Below are 19631 nucleotides of genomic sequence, written 5' to 3' on the forward strand. Positions count from 1 at the left end.
CCCGGTCATCAGATTCAGGCTTACCTGCAATACAATGTATGCACATTTTCCACTCCCTGGGGAGCATTCCAGCCAGTCGCCATTTTACAGGCACCACTTCCTAATCCAACCACATTAACTTTTGCATCCTACCGGGTACCCATTTACATCACCTGGGTGGAGACTGTCAAATGTAGATCAATGTCTTGCCAATTAAAGGACATTATTGCCGCGGCGGGACTTGAACCGCGGACCTTGTGATCCACAGTCCAGTGACATATCCACTCAACCACGACACGAAGGGTAGAGCAGCCTCCTACTAACCTGTTTGAGGGGTAGCTTTTCTCCCAGCATGCTTGTCAGACCCGTCACCTGGAAGTTACATTCTGCAGCCTCTGACGCGTTGTTCTCAAACTCCAACCGACCAAGGTTCTCAAACAGCTTAGGAAGGTACAGGTTCACCTGGTTAAGGTCATAGCCTAACAGGGTAAAGATGGAAAAAGAGAATTACCGTATTTGCCAGCTATAAGGCCGCACCGCCGCATAGGCCACACCCCAACTTTGACATTTCAAAGAGGGAAAAAAAAGAAGAAAAAAAAAGGAAAAAAAAACCCAACGGACAAAACAAAATAATCATAATTTTCTGTTTACAAACTGATACCAAATTCATCAATATTCTTATAATTTACCGGAAGTTTAGCTCAAAAAGTGATCGCGGGCAGATTTGGTGTCCGATATACCCCTACCACAATGTACGGTGTAATGCGAAACTGCATGAAATGGAAAAACAAAATGGCTTCGCGGCAGCTTTGTTAAATGGTCCCTTTGTTTACTTTTGCAATGCATTGGTACAAACTTAAATCAAGATCTATCGGCAAATGTTGGTTTCGTAATTTATTTTCGTATTCATGTCAACAATGCAAGATAAAATTGTCGGTAAGATGTGTTGAAATGTCCTGTACCATAGTGGTATAGTTACTGTACCATGAGTAGTCATACGTACGTGCAAATTTGTGCTGGTTTTGACTTGATTTTTTATTTTTTTTTACTGTTTCGCCGTAAAGGCCGCACCCCGACTTTTTGATATTTTCTCTTCCAAAAATACTGCAGCCTTTAACGCCGGCAAATACGGTATTATGAAAACAGTCCACTTGGAGTAGGTATCACAGAAGAGCTGCGTTGAGTGGGGACACACAGAGCTCAACCACGCAAATTCTCTCTTTGTGAAGGAAGATTTTCATATCATGGAAAAAATAAATATTATAAAATTATATGTCTCTCGAAAGCTCAGGATTCTGTCTTTCATGTCATGTCATTTTCATCAAAATCCATTAATTACTTACGACACAGTTGCTTGAGATTTACCCTCTAATTCGTACGGTCTCACTTCGTTTGTCGCCATTTTTTTGACGGCCGATTTGTTTCCATAGTTTTAGCTCAATTCGCTTGAACGCCATTCGTCTTTGAGTTTTAAAAATCCACTGGTTGGAAAGAGCACATCTTAAGCTTTATTTTCATATAAAAACTGATGGGGGTATGTTTCAAAAAGATCGTGAAAAATCAGAGTGAAAAGTTTGAAACAATTTTTCTATATCAGAAAAACATACTTTTATTTCAATTTTGATACGAGAAGAAAGAGAATTTACTGGAAAATACGATCATGTAAATATTAAGAATGACCGCTAAATGGCTTTAGAGCGCGAATCCGATTAGTACAGCTGTACTCTGTGTATAATACGCACTGATCGAGAGTGACTACAGCGAGCAAGCCCCCAGCTTCGAACGCGGACCCGACGGGCCACATGGCGCCACGTGTCGCATCACCGCACCCGCCCCTTGCCGTCCCATCAAGATCCGAAACGGAGCATGAATCTGAGGCTTCAAATATCGAAACTGAGGCAGGATTTGCAGCATTTGGCGAACAAATTAGTAAATACATATATATTTCGACGGAATTATTATGCTATCGTAACCTAAACAGATTTTAAAGCGATCACAAGACCAATAATACATGTTTGTGTTTTTCCACTCGCAATTTTTCTCACACGTCATGCGAGTGAAATTCGAATTTCAAAGTGACTTTTTAAGAAATTCAAGAACAAACTTGTATAATCTTTGTCAATTTATAGAGTGAAAATTTAATCAAATTTTGTCAGAAAAAAAATATTTTGTGTGTTTCAATCTATATCAAATAACTGTAATGACGGCTTTTCTGATCTTTGGATAATAATTATTAAATTCCAATTAAATTCAGGCAGTGTCTTTTCAGTAATCATATCTGATTGATGCACGTCTGTATGAAAACCCAACGACACACACACACACACTCGGTGATAGCTCGGCGGCCATGCACCGCTCATACTGGTGTCTCTATTCTCATGTTGTGATTGCGAACCCACGCCAAGGATTTAACGGGCATTTATTGTTTTCCCAGAGTTTTCAAATTTAAGATCGTGGATTAAATTTATGAATTTCAATTAAAAGGGATTTGTTATTATTTTTGTTTATATAGTAAAAAAGTTAGGTAGGCCTAGGGGGGAGGGAGGGTGTTTGGGGGGGGGGGGGGGGGGGGTAAGAGGACATTTTTTATTTTTTTTGGTCTAAAAAAAATCGTAACGACTCAGCCAACCGCTGAATAAGCGGGGGGGGGGGGGGGGGGGGGGGGGGGGATAAGAGGGCACTTTTTTTGGGGGGGGGTAAAGAAATTTTTTAATTTTTTAATTTTCTCCGTTGGGGGGGGGGGGGGGGGCACGTCCCTGTTTTTCAGTACATTTTGGGGGAATTTAGGGCTGATTTCAACATACTTTTTTGGCCAGGGGGGGGGGGGTACGTGCCCCCTGTGCCCCCCCCCCCCCTGGATCCGCCACTGCCATACTTTCTAATGATGTGCCAAAATTCATTCCCCTACCATTAACGGTTTTCAATTTAGGCAGACTTGAAAACACAAAAAAAAGCTTAAGGGTGCTTTAAAATATGAAGTTTTAAGAGTTTAGAGCCTTTTTCAAATGCCATTTAAAATTAATTTAAATAGATTTGATGGTCCAAACTTACAGAAATGATTAAGCTATATACATACCCCAGATATGCCGAAATTCAGCCCCACTTCGTAGATACTCTTAAATCTAGCCATGTTTCAAAACCCATGAAAACTTGTTCCGGCGACGCAAAAATAGCCATTTTGTCACACGCATCAAAATGGGCTTCATTTAATTATTTGAAAAATTCCACAAAAAAAAATATTTGTCTAAAGAACCTGGAAAAAAATAGGCATGTAGAAATCTATACAGAGAACAGATTTCTGGAAAAGAAAGGTGATTCCATAATTAATTACAAAATTATGTCACCTTGAAAATGGCTAATTGTCAGTTATAGCCTAATTACGCAAAATTTGACCATTTCGTCTCTTATGTAAGTGGCCGTATTTTCAAAAGTACTTATTCAAATTTGACAAATGAGGTATCAAAACTCCTCTTTCCATATGCTCTAAAATGAAATTGGCAGGGGAAATGAAATGTAGATACTTTCAAACTTTAGCTGTGATACCTACTTGGAGAAATGTTATGCCTTATGTAGCATTGTTCTCACAATCACATAATAAGAGAGAAAGAAGAAACGTGTGAACATCTGGCTAATTCTCTCAAGGCTTTTTGCAAGATAGGAAATTAACTTAAACTGCACCTCAACAATGACATTGACCTTCACATTGACCTTTATGTCCTATATTGATTTAATATAAGAAAACCTGTATACAAAGACTGCTCAGAAGAAACAAGAATAGTGGTCTGTTTAGGCAGGTGGTCCTTTAGGACATGATTCAATGACATTACTGTTCAAGAGATGTGTTAAAAGTGGTTTGTATAGACAGGTGGTCTTTCTATATAAGTAGTTGCTCAAGCTGGTTTCACTGTAACTTACCATTGCAGACGATGTGAAGCACATCCTCCATGGATAGAAAGTAGAATCTAGGGAACCTCTGCCTCCGTCTCTCAAGGTGCTGGAGCAGGGAACGTCTGCAGATCTCCAAGTTGCTGTTCATCTTCTCAAGGAGGCCAAGGATAGCTGATAGGACAAAATACAAATTAAAACAATTACATACACAATACATTGCATACCAGAGTGTTGGCTCAGTCAGTAGGGAGGTCGTGGGTTCGAACCCTGGCCGCGTCATACCAAAAGACGTTAAAAGATGGGAGTTGTTGCTACCTTGTTTGGCGTTCAACAATAAGGGATAGAGCAACGTCGATCTGGCGCTGCTCAGTGGCTGCCGGGCTCACGATCAATTGGGCAAAAAGAAGTTCCGTTTCGGATTAATAAAATTTGGAGTGGACTATTAGGCTATTATTATTATTATTATTATTATTATTATTATTATTATTACAGTAGCTCAACAGGGACCTGTTTCACAAAGCCTTTTTTCAATGACAAATGACAAAAATCAGTGACAAATCTGCTGATAACCAATAAGAAGCAAGGATTTCAGTCATTTGTCACTGATGACAAGTTTTGTGAAACAGGGTCCAGATCTTTAGAGGTATGAAAGAGGACAATGATAACCATAGCCTTACTAATGTGCCAAATTGCATGGATGCATTTTTTTAAGGTAAGTAAAATTTCAATTTTGCACTTAGAATTATCATTTAAAGGGAAGTTTCTTTGACTGAGGTAATTACTATGATTTATTTGTTCCATAGTTCACTATTTCGATCCATTCGCTATTATTCTGAGTACTATTATCTTTTTATTTGCGTGTTTGAAAGATTCTTCTAAAGCCTTTTGACAAAATGTCAAAGACTCTTCTAGAACCTAACCCATGTCATAGTCTTTTGCCTGATCAATAATCCCAACATTGAACTCAATCCATATTTCGCTTCATTCCTTAGTTTTTATTCGTTTTTCTTTCATTCAATGATTCACTTATCTTTTATATCATTTGTCATATGAGAACTGCAACATAAAGCAATCCACATCAAATGCCTTAATAAAGACTTCATTAAAGCCCCTCTTAAAGTGTTGGGAGCACAAAACTTCCCCAAAATTTGTTGGCAAAATTTAATTTAAAATTGTACAATGATGTGAAAGGGTATGTTATTTAACACACAATTCTGCAAGGATTTTCAAAACAATGTATTTGAAGACGAATATTGATTATGACAGAATGCCATATTTGGGTTTAGTGTTGTACGCAGAAAAACCTCAATTCTGTATTATTTCAATATTGGTCTTCAAACACATTTGTTTTGAAAATCATTGCAGAATTGCATCTTAAATGACATCCTCTTTCACATCATCATACCATTTAGGTGAAATTTTGCCATCAAATTTGAGGAGCTACCAACACTTTATAGAGGCTTTAAAGACAAATTACTTACATTTTCTCTGACAGCATTGCAGGACATTAGGATTCTTCTCTGATGCCCTCATGAAGAGTCTGAAGTCTCTGTTTGCTGAAGTGAACAGACTGGCTTCATGAGACAGAGACGCTCTTACATCAGCTCCACTGAATACCTGGTGGGTGATTAAAAGACATGTTTAATACAGACACATAGAAGTGGGCTCTCATGTGGAATTCAACACCGGTTGGGTGTATAGCAGGTGTTGTCAATCGCCAGGATTAGCCTTCAGTTTTATGACCAACAGGCCTTTAATATGTAATGCTTTGCATTTTCCATCCATTCCCTCATATGGTATAGTAATTATCTTACATTTCCCTCACCCATAGACTCTCTGAGAGACTAGGGGGTATTTCTTGATAGACCTACAGCATTGCTGTGTGCAGACTTGTACACCCATTAATGGTATTTCCACCAAGTCTGGGGTCAGCGAATCATGACCTTCTGCCCATGGAAACTGACGAAACACTCCCTTTAAACCATGAAACACAAAAACTAGTACTGGACCATCAAAGCAAAGTATGAGGTATCACAATTAGCAGTAGAGAACCAAGTCTTTATACAGAATTTTTCTGTTATTTCATAATCTTTCAGCAGTTGTCTTCCTCTTTCAACTGCTTCTTTCTTATCTCCCCTCTGTTCTTTCTGGTACAACTTCCAACATCAACACCAGCATCATTTTTTGAAAATGTCTTACTTCTTCTAGCTCCACCCACTTCTCCTGGACCTCCAGCCACACGGTCAGGACTGCCTCAATGGTCTGTAGCCTCTTTTGCCACTTGGTGACTTCATCCAGGAAGGACCCTGCTGCACTGCTGCTCTGCATGCCCTGGAGGGCCACCTGGTGGGACTCCAGCTCGGTGAAGATGGGGTCGGTGTCCTTCAGCAGGAATAGGTTTCCATTGTCCTGTAACGCAAGAAAATATGTCAGTTTTGTGGTGGGGTATTTAAAAGTTGCTCCAAAATTATAACCAAATTTCAAGCTAAGCATATAGAGGTATTTCCTGTCCCAGTGACAAATGTGCTGATAACTAATCAGAAGCAAAGATTTCAGAAGCTTATAACAAAAACTGTCATTTGTCACTGATGACAAGTTTTGTGAAATGAGGCCCTGATCTTACATCTCCTAAGTTGAGCAGAGACGCTGGAAGAGAGGAGACACTGGCCCTCTTCTGACGGCCAGCTCCGAGGGTCAGGGCTGACATCCTGCTCATGGTCCGACGTCGGGATCGTGTATCCGTGATGGCAGTACCGAGGTCACTCTGGCTCTGGGACATCTCGCTCTTGGTGTCGGAATGTTGCTGCAAAACAAAATAAAAGAGAGGAAAATGCTTGAAGGATTAATCTTCTAGCATTGCACAGATTATACATATATATATATATATATATATATATATATAAAAGCAGGTCTGCTCTTTAGAAGAAGAAATTTTGTCTACAAGGACCAATAGATATCCCTGGAAGATGAAAAGGAACAAGAGGCCCCTATACCTTCGTAATTGAGCTTGCCCCAACCCTTACATGCATAATCACAACAAATGATTGTTCAAGTCAATCAGGTTGCATACCTCTTTGATTGTAAGTTATTGGATGTATTATGCTAATCACCAAAGTGAGGAAAAAAAATAATGAACAACCACAGTTCTATGAGAAAGAGCTGATATGCATAAAAGGATGGCAAATAAATTCATATCACAGTAAAGGGCTAAATTGTAGTTAATTATTTACTCTTTCACTTACATCTTTGTCGTTCTTCTCGCTGGTCCCTACTACGATGTGCCGAACATGAGGTCGAAGGTCAAAGAGTTTGCTGAGCCAGATCTCTTCATAGGTCTTGAGAGCACTTTCTATTGTGACGTCCTTGACAGCTCTCTGAACAATGGCCCTTACTTCATCCACATGGTCTGAAAGAGAATGAGAGTAATGAGAGTTATTTTAATGAGAAAAGTAATGTGAGAAGCAAGTCGTTGTCATGATTATGAAACAACAAAAAATGTACATTGATATCTGTGTGTGATGATTATTTTACCTGACTGCTAAGAATTAAAGCATAAATATAAATGCTTGTAAGTAAGCACCCAGTGAACCGACTGCTTTAGTGCATCAAATCAAGGTTGATGGGCACTAGCGCATCAACTTGGTTTCAAACCCGAGTTGCTGGAATATAAGACCCTGATATATATATATGACTGGTTTGTCAATTCTTTAAACCGCAGACAAAGCATTTAACAATGTTTAAAACTGAAGTGAAACCCACTCTAGTGACCACCAGTTTAAAGGTTCACCTGTCTATAAAGAGCACAATTATTGTTTCCCTTGAATAGTGTTTCATTTTGACAGCTGTATATATCTGTACATAAAGACCACCTGCCTATGATTACCACTTCTCTTGTCTCTCTTGAGCGGTCTTTATATACAGGGTGAATAACATTCTAACTTTTATTTTATTTTCAGTAAAGTATTACATCCATCTGCCCATGTAGAGATGTAGACAAATAGCAAGAATGGTAGAGATATAGCAGTTCCAAGCTATTAATCTTGTGGTGTACAATCTTTGGAAATGGTCTCAATTGTCTAGTTTGTAATTTGAGCTATCACATAATGGATAAGAACAACATAAATAAACAATCATGAAGAGGAAATTTCTGATTACTGAAATACTACTTCAAATCAAGCTAAATCAAGATAAATTGGTTATCACATCATTCTTTCTGTAAGAATTAATCAATTACGAGTATGGTTCTCCAAAACATGTTTCCAATATTTCATCAACTAATATCAATGCAAGAAATTTCCACAAAAAGTGAAGATTGACCAAATTCCTGGGAAATGCAACTTACTTTGCAGACCAAGTTGAAGTAGTTGACCAAAGGTCATGTTGATGAGGCTCTCATTGTCAATGACAAGGGCGCCCCCAGTGACCCGCACTAGCTGCTTCCAGTGTCTGGTCCTCATGGCGGGGTTGCTCAGGTCCTCAATCAATGGAAGACATGCCTGTGGAAGAAAAGATTATTTATTTGCGAGGCCTAAGATTCAGTTCTCCTCATTTCCTTGAAATCATTTTCCTTTCTGCTTGATTTTGAGTTGTATGAGATAGGCTCTGTCAACAATTACTCCATGGTGTGTATCCTTCACTAATAGAATGTACCCTACTTCAACACTGACCAAACATGTCATCTAACCCTCACCCTAATCCCAAAATTAACCCTAACCCTAACCGTATCCAACATCCCTAACCCTAACCATAACCCTAAACCCATCCTAAACCTAACCCAAAACCCTATCCCTAACCCTAAAGCTACTGCTTGCCCTAATGCTAAAACTAAATAAAACCTCTTCTCAACCTGATCTATAACCCTATATTTCTAACAAAATGAAACCTGAAGCAAATGTTGCCGGAGCTGACATTGGTTGAAGAGCTTCGATAGATTGACAGTATTATATGTTTCTAAAGAAACACAAAGCTATCTCACCTGGATGACAAGAATTGATTCCTCTAGGCCTCGTGTCACATCCCAGCTATGCGTCTCATCAGGTAACGTCTTGACAGTCGTTAGTTGATCATTGGTAGCTTCCCTGAGGTATTTGGTGTTCATGGTCTGCCATCTCTCCTGCTTCCACTCCTGCTGTTGCTCTTGCAGGGTTCTCACGGTGTCCCAGACCTCATGCAGGTTGTGTAGCTCATGACGGCACCTAAAGAATAAAAAATAAAATCATTTTACATTTGGCACTATTAATACAGAAATGAGCAGAACTTTTGGATATGCAAATCTATCTGCACGTGACATGTATTGGGATTCTCATTTCTTAATTTAATTCATATTTTTTTTTTTTTTTGCTGCTGTTGTTTTTCTATAGAGTTCTAACAGTGCTCCATGCCTAATGGAGGTTGTGTGGCTCATTTTCGCACTGTATGTTTTTGTTGTAATAGTGTAAGAAATTAATTGTTAATATTGTAAATATTTGCAAGGGCTGAAAACACAATGGCAAACAAAAATAAGCTAGTGATGTCATTGACAAAAAGTAAGAATCATTTATAAAGCAAACAAATCATCAACTTACTCTGGCAAGATGGTGAAGTTCACTACAGCTGTCTCCAGCAGATCCTGAAGCTCAATCAAGTCCTACAATGACAAAGAACGGTGTAGAAATAAAAAATGAAAATTTAGAAACGTAGAAAAAGCGCAAAGCGTAAAAATAAAGGTCATTCACCAACTTTAGGATTAGAGCCATTCTGCACTAGTTTGGCCAGGAGGGATTAGACCTCCCTGCGTGGTCACTGACAGGTGGTTATCTCATCAAATCAGCCCTCAATTAACATAAGAAAAAGGGGACCAAGGGGGACCAATGGTCACTGATTAGGCATTGTTTGCTATATAGAGGGCGCAGGTAGCTATAAGTAGTGCAGTGGGTTTTAATGAAAGGAAATCTTTAGAACTCATTACAACCATAGCATTTTTAATCAATGCCGCAGATGTAATTTTTGTGTCTTAGAATGAAATTTGTTCTTGGTTCACTAATGATATATACTTCATTTCTCCTGGGCTACTGCATGAATATAGCCTTTAATGAAAAAATAATACTTCATAATCATGCAGACAGTAGCAAAACTTAGAAAAGGTGCTATGGATGGACACTCAATTTGCCACAGCAGCAACTGAGCGTAAATGTCACTTCCTCAATCTGTCATGAGAAATATGTAGTCAAAAGCAATTTAAGAAATAAAACAGAACATGCAAAAATATAAGTGCGATCTGTGCTAATAAATGCTAGAATACATGTTTCAACTGTATTGCCAAAGTAGCAAGCTATTACAATAAAAGCATTTCCTACCATTTAAATACAACTTGAGGCCTTTTTTTTTTCTTTATACCAGTTAGGCTTTTTTTTAATGTACAAAATACATGTGCTCATTTGTTATATTTTCCAAGCAATGCAGATTAAACATTGACCAAAAACACAAATGAAAGCAACTAGGCATGACATGGTGCAGATAAACAGAATATGCGAATCAACTAATACTCATGCAAAGCAATTGTACATTAATAAATGTGGCTGATACATTTGTGCCCTTTTTCTACGAAACATGAAACAAAATTGCAGCATATATATATCGTGCGAGCTCGTCTGACTTCATTTTGTCTAATAAACATATATTTTACCTCGGCCAATGGTTTAATAGCTGTTGATGTCCATATGGGATAGTTTGGGAATAACAATTATGTAAATTTCTTGAATAGTGAAGTAAGTTATATCATTCAAAATCATACATACACTAAATAAAGTTTCTCTGGTCTTCTTGATCATCAAACCAGTAAAACATGACCTACAACAATGGTTTTTATCATAAATTCCCATTTACATATTTGTGCTTATCTCTCATTACATTTATACACATTTTCTTCAAAACTAGTGGCTTTTTTCAGCCTTTTTCTTTGCAGTCAATCATGACAGCTAAAACTCAAAAAAATGTCATTCAAAAAGAAATATTTAGAATACACTTTCAACCTCTCAACCATCAACCTTTCACATTCACCTTCAACATTCACCTTCAACGTTCACCTTCAACATTCCGTATCCGGACACCTACCCCCTGGACATCCACCCCCCGGATAACCACCCCCAGTCAACTATCCCCTAGGAAAATTACCCCCTGGACAACTACCCCCAGGACAACTACCCCCCCCCCCCGGACAACTACCCCCCAGACAACTATTCCCCTAGGACAACTACCCCTTAGGATAGTTGTCCCAGGGGTAGTTGTCCTAGAGGATGGTTGTGTTTTCTATGTCAGAATCTAGTATGTAATGTCTGTATCGATACTTTACCTGTGCTTCATTGTCTAGCTCCTCCAGCTTCCTCTGAAACTTGTCAATCTCAGAGAAGGCATCGTCCAGGAAGCACTCCCAGGTGTAGACCTCTGACGCAGCGAGGGCAGAGTTCAATGCTTCCACTCGCTCACCAAACTCAGCAAGGTCCTAAAAAGAGAAAAGAATGGACATAGTGATTGGGATTGCAGAGACAGCATAGTTTGAGACCTCTACTTGCTCATAATACTTGGCAAGCTCCAAAAAAAACTAGAACAAGTTTCTCTGTTTAACTATAAAATGAATGAGAGAATCCAGTGCTAACTCAGTAACAAATGGGAAAGTCCATCCTGGTATTAAGTTGGTTTTCATAGAAGCTGAAAAATAAGAGAAACAAGTCATTGAAAGCTTGCGTAAATTCCAGTTTAAAAAAGAAATGTGCTCTGAAAATCAAATTTAATAAACTTTTTATTTTCCTTTGTTATTGATGACGGAATAGATTTTTTACCATACAGGGGTTGTTTAGAAACGTATTAGCAGTAACTATATTTAAGGTGCATGTATGATTTTAAATTGTGATGAGGGAAAAATGAAAATTTCAGATTTTCCTTTTGACTGGGGAAATTGTTCCATTCAAGTTTTACCCTACCTTTGTGATACTGGCTGATTCTCCCTGGATTCTTGGTCCAAGTCTCTGCTTGGCGAGGGAGACCTTGGTCTTGAGGTTGTTCCATCGGCCTGGGGCTGCGTCGTAGAGGGACTTAGTCCTCTCCGGCAGGGCCTGGCCATACTTCTTGAGAAGCAGGACCGTTCTGTTCATGGCAGTGAACTGACCGTCCATCTCCTGTTGTTTGGCAGAGACCTATGATGAGCATCAAGAAAGAAAAAAATATTATTTTAAAGCCTATCTGTACTAGTTTGGCCAGGAGGGATTAGACCATCAGGCGCAGTCACTGACGGGTGGTTATCTCATCAACTCAGCTCTCAATTAACCTAGGAAAAAGAGTATCATGGGGGACCAATGGGCACTGCTTAGGAATTGTTTTCTATATAGAGGGAGCAAGTAGCTACAAGTAGAACAGTGGGGATTTAAGCCTTAAATCTTGAGAAACAGTTCTCTCTGGTAGGGCCGTGTTATACTTCCTAGAGAGTAGGACCGTTCTGTTAATGGCGGTGAACTGACAATCCATCTCTTTCTGTTTAGTAGACACCTATGGAGATCTATCACACCCACCAAACTAACTCCAAATCGACTCCAAACCAGCTTGGCCAATAGTGGTAACGTAATATTTAGGTCGGTCTGGTGTCGAAATGGTATTGGTCTTGTTGCTGTGACTGTGGTAACAGAAGAGATAATCATTCACATCCATCAAAAGGTGTGCAGACATCCAAAAGAATGGCTAAATTAACCAACTTACCTCATTGAATATGCGCATCATCTTCATGAAGGAGGCGGTATCTCTCTCCTCTCCTGAGATACACTCAATCTCAGGCTCAATGCGCTTCAGGAAGAAGTCCAGATCCTGGAGCAGTGCAGTCACCTACAACAAATGAGAATAGAACATAGAATAATTATGTTAAAGGGGGTGTAGCATGGCAAATACTGGTTAAAGTCATCTACAAGTTCTTTTGGACAACTGCACGTAAACAAATGGACTTGATTAATGGTCAGCCAGGCTAGCGTTCGCTTAACAGACCAAAGTTCTCCTCACGCTTTAGTTTTGCATAAGTTGCACGCACGTGAATACTGCGTCTGTTGTCTGTAGTCGTATTATACCCGATTAGCCCCAAGTCAGGCCATGGAAAAGACACATAGTCTCGTCATGCTACACCCCCTTTAAGTATTGGTATATTAGTCCTCTTTCAGTAGTAACAGTAGTACAGTCCTCTAGACGCCTTACTTCTTCTTGTTCTGACCTTGGCCCTGTTTCATGAAACTTGTCATCCAAAACAAGATACAATAATTGTTTCAAGCTACTGAAATCCTTACATATGATTGACTAGAAGCAGATTTGTCATAGATTTGTCATATGAGACAATTGGTAAGGCAATGAATGATTTCAAGTTGGGTGTTCAGGGCTCGTGTTAGTGTTTAATAATCACTAAGACCAGCACTATATAAACACTGAAATGGAAATCAGCTGGTGTTAAGGCTTTGACCTCTGAATATTGTCAACTTCCGGTAGCTAGTGTTATCGATTTTGAAAAATTGTTGTGTGCTGAATCGACCTTTGTGAGCTCTCGACTACTCTAAACACTAACACTAATACCCAACTTGAAATCATTAAATGTCATACCTAAATACAATCACTAAAGGATCTAAAACTGAATGTAACAAAAGTTCTGCAAGGTTTACCTGATCTGAGAGATACTTGGTAAAGGTCCACATCCACCGGCTGGCGTAGGTCGTCAGGACCTGCTTGATTGGTTCCAGGTCACAACGGGTCCAGCCCACATCACGCTGATCTACCACTGCAACGATCTCATCTCGGGCAGTCTAAAAAAATTAAGAAATAAAATAAAGCAAAAGTAATAAAATTGAAGTATGTATGCTGTTTTCCCAAAATGGCTTTGAATGGCATACAACCACTGCAACTACCGGTATCTCATCTCTGGCAGTCTAAATGTATGCTGTTTTCCCAAAATGGCTTTGAATGGCATACAGGTGTATAAGCTTGCTGTCTACTGCCAGCTCCACCATGAAGCAGAAAATTATACTATCAATCTACTACAATACTACGTAATAAATTGTATAGGACTCTACATAATATGTTTCCCCCCTCACCATGTATATGTCAATCTCGCTATCAAACAGGTCAAGGGACGGCACATCAACCTCCTCGTCTTCATCTTTGGGTGAGAGGAAAGCCTTCTCTGCTGTTCCCATGGCTCCTGTGTGACTGATGCTGTAGTTAGATGCAGAACTTGCCCTGAAAATGAAACAAAAATGGCAATTTTTGTATCTAGTACAGTCAAACCTGCTTTAGTGACCACTAGTCTACAAAGATCACATTTTTGTATCTCTTGAAAAGGTTTCTCATTGAAAAATGTACAATAGGCACCTGTCTACAATGACCACCTACCTATCAAAACCACTTTTCTTGTCTCCCTTGGGTGGTCTTTATAGACTGGTTTCACTGTAATTCTGAAATGCCTTAAAATATATAGCTAGACCCTGAAACTAATGACTATGAAGTACTACTCCTTGGCCCTGTTTCATAAAAATTGATATCAAGTTACAGTAACTGCTATAAGTTACTGGAATTGTGACATCTGATTGGCTGAGAGCTTATTTGTCATAGAAGTTTAGCATTCGTTACTGATAACAAGTTTTAAGGCCCAGGTTAAAACTACACTGTACACTTCAAACATCTATTCCTATCATCATCCTAAATCTTACCTTCCACTGTGAGCAGACTTGACCGAGCGCTCGGAGGCAGCTGACCTCAGGCGTGCAGACGGACTGAGTTTCTGAGGGTCACGGAGCGGATTGGGGGTCAAGCGGCCATGAAGGAACTCATCAAATGTCTCATTGATGTCATGCATCCATAAAAAGGTGTAACTCTTGAAGAGCTCCAGGAGTTTCTGTAAGATAAGAAAAACAATTGATTAATTTGGATCATCAAAGCTGACTGATTGCAGATGCAATTGTCCTTGTGATCATTTGTAAATAATTGAATGTTTGAATGAAAGAGTTTATGCACGTTTATAAAAGGGGAAATACCTTTATCTACATAAAACTTTAACTGAGCAAGTACATCATAATTAAATAAAATATAAGACAAAGCAAAATGTGTGTTCAGGATCCTGCTTTCTTGCAAGAAAAGGAGGAACACTTTTCTTCCAAAATGGCTGCCCAACCCTTCTTCTGGCTAAGCTTTTAATCACAAACGCTGCCAGCATTTTCTTTATACATGCCACTTGGACTCGGGGAAATGACATAACTGCTTTATATTGGCAAGACACACCCTAAAATCCATTTTTTAATCATTGTTGTAGTCAAGGCCCAAATCCTCAAGGCCAAGGCATTGACCGGCCAAAGACAAGGCCAATGCTTTGACCCCTCAAAGACAAAGCTTGAGCCCTCAAGGCCAAAGCCAAGGCATCCATGCCCAAGGGCCAAGACCAAGGGATGGTTAAAAAGTAGGCTTTAAGGTGCCTTAAGGCCAGGACCTACTACAACACTGTTACATTTAACGATCTTCTATTGTATTTCTAAAGTACAGAAAGGCCAAAATACAAGTGATTTCAACAAAAAGAAAGCAAGTGAAAACACAAAACATTGATTTGTCTTCTTTTCTTAACAAATGCTATAATCAACAAGAATTGTAGGATCTTTTGTTGCATCTTACCTTGCATTCTTCACTGTTCTCTCTGACCAGACTGATGATCTTCTCACAAAGTTCAATGACCTCATCATCTACACTGATGTAATCCTTGTATCCTCCCTGGAAACAAAGAAGATTTGTTTAAATGTCAGGAAAAATGCAATCATGTAAACATTGCATTGTAATGACTCCTTTTAAATATTAGTGTCAAACTGAGGTTAACTACTAAATGGATGTATGACAATGGTATGAATGCAAGTTGCTTGCATTACCAAAGCAACATCTACACACACTAAAAATCTACAAAATTACAATGGTTTCCTGGGGCTTCATCACCAACAAAAACTGAGTGTGAGAACCTTATTGCCTGACAAATGCTCAATCCTAAAACCTAAAACCCAATCGCAACCCTAACCTTAAAATATCTTTGATGAAATCAAGCCTAGAAGCATTGTCAGTAAAGCATATAATAGTCCACTGAGAGCTTACGGGTCTGTATTCTATTGGCAGTCTGGTTTGCAGGAAGGTTTACTAAATAGTCATCTTAGATCTTGACACTTCCTAAACTCTACTAAAAGCCCCACTGCACTACTTATAGCTACTTGCGCCCTCTATATAGCAAACAATGCCGAAGCAGTGACCATTGGTCCCCCATAATCTCCTTTTTCTTATGTTAATTGAGAGTTGATTTGATGAGATAACCACCTGTCAGTGACCACGCTGGGTGGTCTAATCCCTCCTGGCCAAACTAGTACAGACAGGCTTAACACCTTCTAAAACTCTACTTAAACTAGGCCTTAACCCAGCATCAGCTTTAACTAGTTTGGTAAAGAAATGCCCAACTGCATCTATAAATGACATCTATAAATGACATCAAAGGCAACTAGGCGTTGTGGCGTGCGCCTGTTATCCAGCTAACAATGGAAGTTACAAACTGATTCAGCCGAGGATGCAAGTTCGAAACTGAGTCACGTTTTTAGATAGAGACGCTTAAAGGTTGGTCCCCAGTCGTAAATAATCATATCTGATTGAAACACGTCTGTAAAAACCAAATATACACACACACACACATAAAGAGTTTTGATGACCTCTCACCTCTGCCAGAGGGCTGAGCATCTTGACCAGTGCCCCTCGAGCCCTGAACTGCTCCAGCCATCGGTTGACGTTCTCCAGGACGCTGGTCACTGCGGTGCTCTGGTCAAGGGGAGGGGTGTAGGTCACTGTGTTTTCCACCAGCTCCATGCGTATGGTCAAGATTGGGATGTTTGGCTCTTCGGTCTGAAACACAGAGGAAGAGATGGACAAATATTTTAAATATATCACAATGATAGTGTTAGATTCCAGAGACTCCTCAAATGTTCCTACTTTCAAATTTGAATGACATGGGGAGTGTTTCACAAAGACTAAGATTGACTTTAAGTTGGACTTAACTATGGCAAGCCATTCACGCCAATGATTGCTCTCACTATTGGTCTTTCAATCATGATCCTTAGATAATGTTTTTTCCTTCAATAATGAACTATCAAAAAGATGTAAATTCTGTAGATTTGAGACCACGATTTATACGTCTCTCAATTATGATCTTCGGACAATGTTTTTTCCTTCAATAATGAACAATCAGAAAGATGTAAACTCTGTAGATTTGTGACCACGATTTATACGTCCCTTGAGAAACTAATGCCAGGAATGGTTAGAGGAACTATTGGCATGAACGGCCTGCCATAGTTAAGTCCAACTTAAAGTCAATGTTAGTCTTTGTGAAACACCCTCATGATCTGTAAACCATCCTTATGTGGGCTTTCCAGGTAACACAAAGACTTAACTCCACCCAACACCCCATTGGAGTCAATGGCTAGTGAATCATAGACTTAACTCCTTAAGGCCCAAGTGCTCAGTGACACATAAACCACTTTTTCTCAAAATAGCCAAAATGGGAGTTACGTCTTTGTGTCACTGACCCCTTGAAATCCTCCTTACCTCAGACACGTTTGCCAGGACCAGGGTGTTGAGCATGGACCTGAGACTCTTCAGACAGGTCTGCTTGAGTCCATCCAGGACCAGGGCATCGATGTGGTCCACGTACTCCTCCCAGGCTGGAGAGGCCCGACTGATCTGGACCACCTCAAACGAGTTCTGCAGCATGGCATGGATCCGTAGACCCGAGGGCTTGATAAGTCTCTCCATTTCTTCATTCAGGGACCTATAATAATAACAATAATAATAATAACGTTTTATTTACCCAGGGTAGCCACTTCAGTTATAAAACTGCTCTTTCAGCGAGGCCCTGCATAACATAATATGTTATTACCACCCTTCTCCAATCTAATATGCTGAGCGCCTAGCTAGAAGGCAGAAGGTCCCATTGTTATAAGTCTTTGGTTTGACTCGGCCGGGTTAGAACCCACGACCTCCCGTTCATGAGGCGGGCGCTCGAACCACTGAGCCACCATGCCCGGTACCTATAGATCAATGTGGATAGTCAAAATTTTAAATGGTAAATGATTACCATAGAAAACAATCTTTCATGCACGAAATGATGTCTAAAATGTCATTTTAACCTCATTTAGGAACCTATAGATAAATGTGGATAGTTTAAATGGTACATGATTACAATAGAAAACAAACTTGCATCTTTAAAATGATGTCTAAAATGTCATTTTCACTTTGATATAAAAGGTGGTCTGATTATAGTGATAAACCGTTGCATTTTCACTATTTTAGCATTCAGGGATCTATAGATCAGTGTGGACAATCAAAGTTTCAAATGGTACATGATTACTATAGAAAACAATCTTGCATGCATCAAATGATGTCTATGATGTCATTTTAACTTTGATATAAAAGGTGATCTGATTATAGTGATGATATTTTAACTAGTTTAGCATTCAGGGATCTATAGATGAGTGTGGATATAGTCAAAGTTTCAAATGGTACATGATTACTATAGAAAACAAATTTGCATACATGAAATGATGTCTAACATGTCTTTTTCACTTTGTTATAGAAGGTGATCTGATTAAAATAGTGATAAACCATTGCATTTTAACCATTTCAGCTAAATTACTGTTTGTCATGAATCATCCAAAAGCGATTTTCCTGCTGTCCAATAATCTTCCAACATTTTTGACAGAAGAGATTCTGGGGGGTTTTCTTCAGTTTTATTATAATTATTATCTGAACAAAATGAAGGTCTGTTTCTTTTCTTTCCTTTTCCGTACATGATTATTTATCTTCTCTATCTGTCCTTACCCTTCTTTAGCTCCTGTGTTTCAATTCTCAAATTTGTTTCTCTCTGAAATTTTATCTCGATCCCTTTCTCTTTCCCCCTTTCACCTTCTGTCTTTCTGCCTTCTTCCCTCTCTGTATCTATTTTCCAGTCTACCCTTCTGTCTGTCTTCCTGCTTATATGTGTTTATGATAGTGTGGGCATGTGTATGTGTGTCTGCCTCTCTCTCTCTCTCTCTCTCTCTCTATTTCCCCCTCTCTTTTTTAATATCTCTCACTCTTTACTGTTTCATTCTGTCTGCCTTGCATTCTTGTCTATATCTCAAATTCTCTCAAATTTTCAAAATTCTCTCTCTCTGAATAGTGTGGCCGTGTGTGTTTCTGCCTCCCTGCCTCCCCCCCCCCCCCCTCCCCTTCCCCTCTCACTCTATCGCTCTCTCTCTCTCTCTCTCTTAATATCTCTCACTCTCTACCGTTTTCTTCTGTCTGCCTTGCATTCTTGTCTACATCTCACTGGACCTACCTTTGCCATTCCAGCAACTTATCCATGGAATAGCTGACAATCGGTGCCCTGCATTCATAGACGTCCAGTGCCCCGCTTGACCACTTCTGCGTAATCTCCACCATCTCTTGGCAGTTGGACTGGACGATGGCCAGCGTCCGGTGGAGGTCAGCTCCGACCAGGGACGAGGCGAGCTCGATGAAATCGGCGCTCTCCGTCGTCTTCCAGGTGTAGTGACTCAGACCTTGCTCCAGCAGCTGAGTGAGACAGAAACAGTGAAAGTCCACAAAGAGGTACAAGGGCAATTTTTCCTCTATATCTATACATCATGGTCCCAAATGATAAATATTTTCTTCAATGTGCCTGTACTGCCAATGCTCAAGCAATTATTAATCCTGTG

At 39.5% G+C, this 19631-nt stretch overlaps 1 protein-coding gene across 1 annotated transcript in view; it reads right to left on the reverse strand.

Annotated features, from left to right (window-relative positions):
* LOC762758 (dynein heavy chain 9, axonemal) overlaps window positions 1–19631 on the reverse strand; it is a 110988-nt gene that overhangs the window by 75353 nt on the left and 16004 nt on the right. The window contains exons 15-33 of the mRNA XM_030978704.1: window positions 19253–19488; window positions 17482–17704; window positions 16600–16782; window positions 15529–15624; window positions 14577–14761; window positions 13962–14106; window positions 13533–13673; window positions 12595–12717; window positions 11826–12038; window positions 11198–11347; window positions 9432–9493; window positions 8843–9062; window positions 8210–8363; window positions 7110–7273; window positions 6491–6670; window positions 6067–6276; window positions 5349–5484; window positions 3895–4038; window positions 304–458 (exon numbers count right to left, since the gene is read on the reverse strand). Coding sequence (XP_030834564.1) covers window positions 304–458; window positions 3895–4038; window positions 5349–5484; window positions 6067–6276; window positions 6491–6670; window positions 7110–7273; window positions 8210–8363; window positions 8843–9062; window positions 9432–9493; window positions 11198–11347; window positions 11826–12038; window positions 12595–12717; window positions 13533–13673; window positions 13962–14106; window positions 14577–14761; window positions 15529–15624; window positions 16600–16782; window positions 17482–17704; window positions 19253–19488 — 3120 coding nt within the window. The remainder of the gene's footprint in view (window positions 1–303; window positions 459–3894; window positions 4039–5348; window positions 5485–6066; window positions 6277–6490; window positions 6671–7109; window positions 7274–8209; window positions 8364–8842; window positions 9063–9431; window positions 9494–11197; window positions 11348–11825; window positions 12039–12594; window positions 12718–13532; window positions 13674–13961; window positions 14107–14576; window positions 14762–15528; window positions 15625–16599; window positions 16783–17481; window positions 17705–19252; window positions 19489–19631) is intronic.

This window comes from Strongylocentrotus purpuratus, unplaced genomic scaffold, assembly GCF_000002235.5.
Source record: "Strongylocentrotus purpuratus isolate Spur 01 unplaced genomic scaffold, Spur_5.0 spur5_scaffold_1, whole genome shotgun sequence".
NCBI lineage: Eukaryota > Metazoa > Echinodermata > Echinoidea > Camarodonta > Strongylocentrotidae > Strongylocentrotus > Strongylocentrotus purpuratus.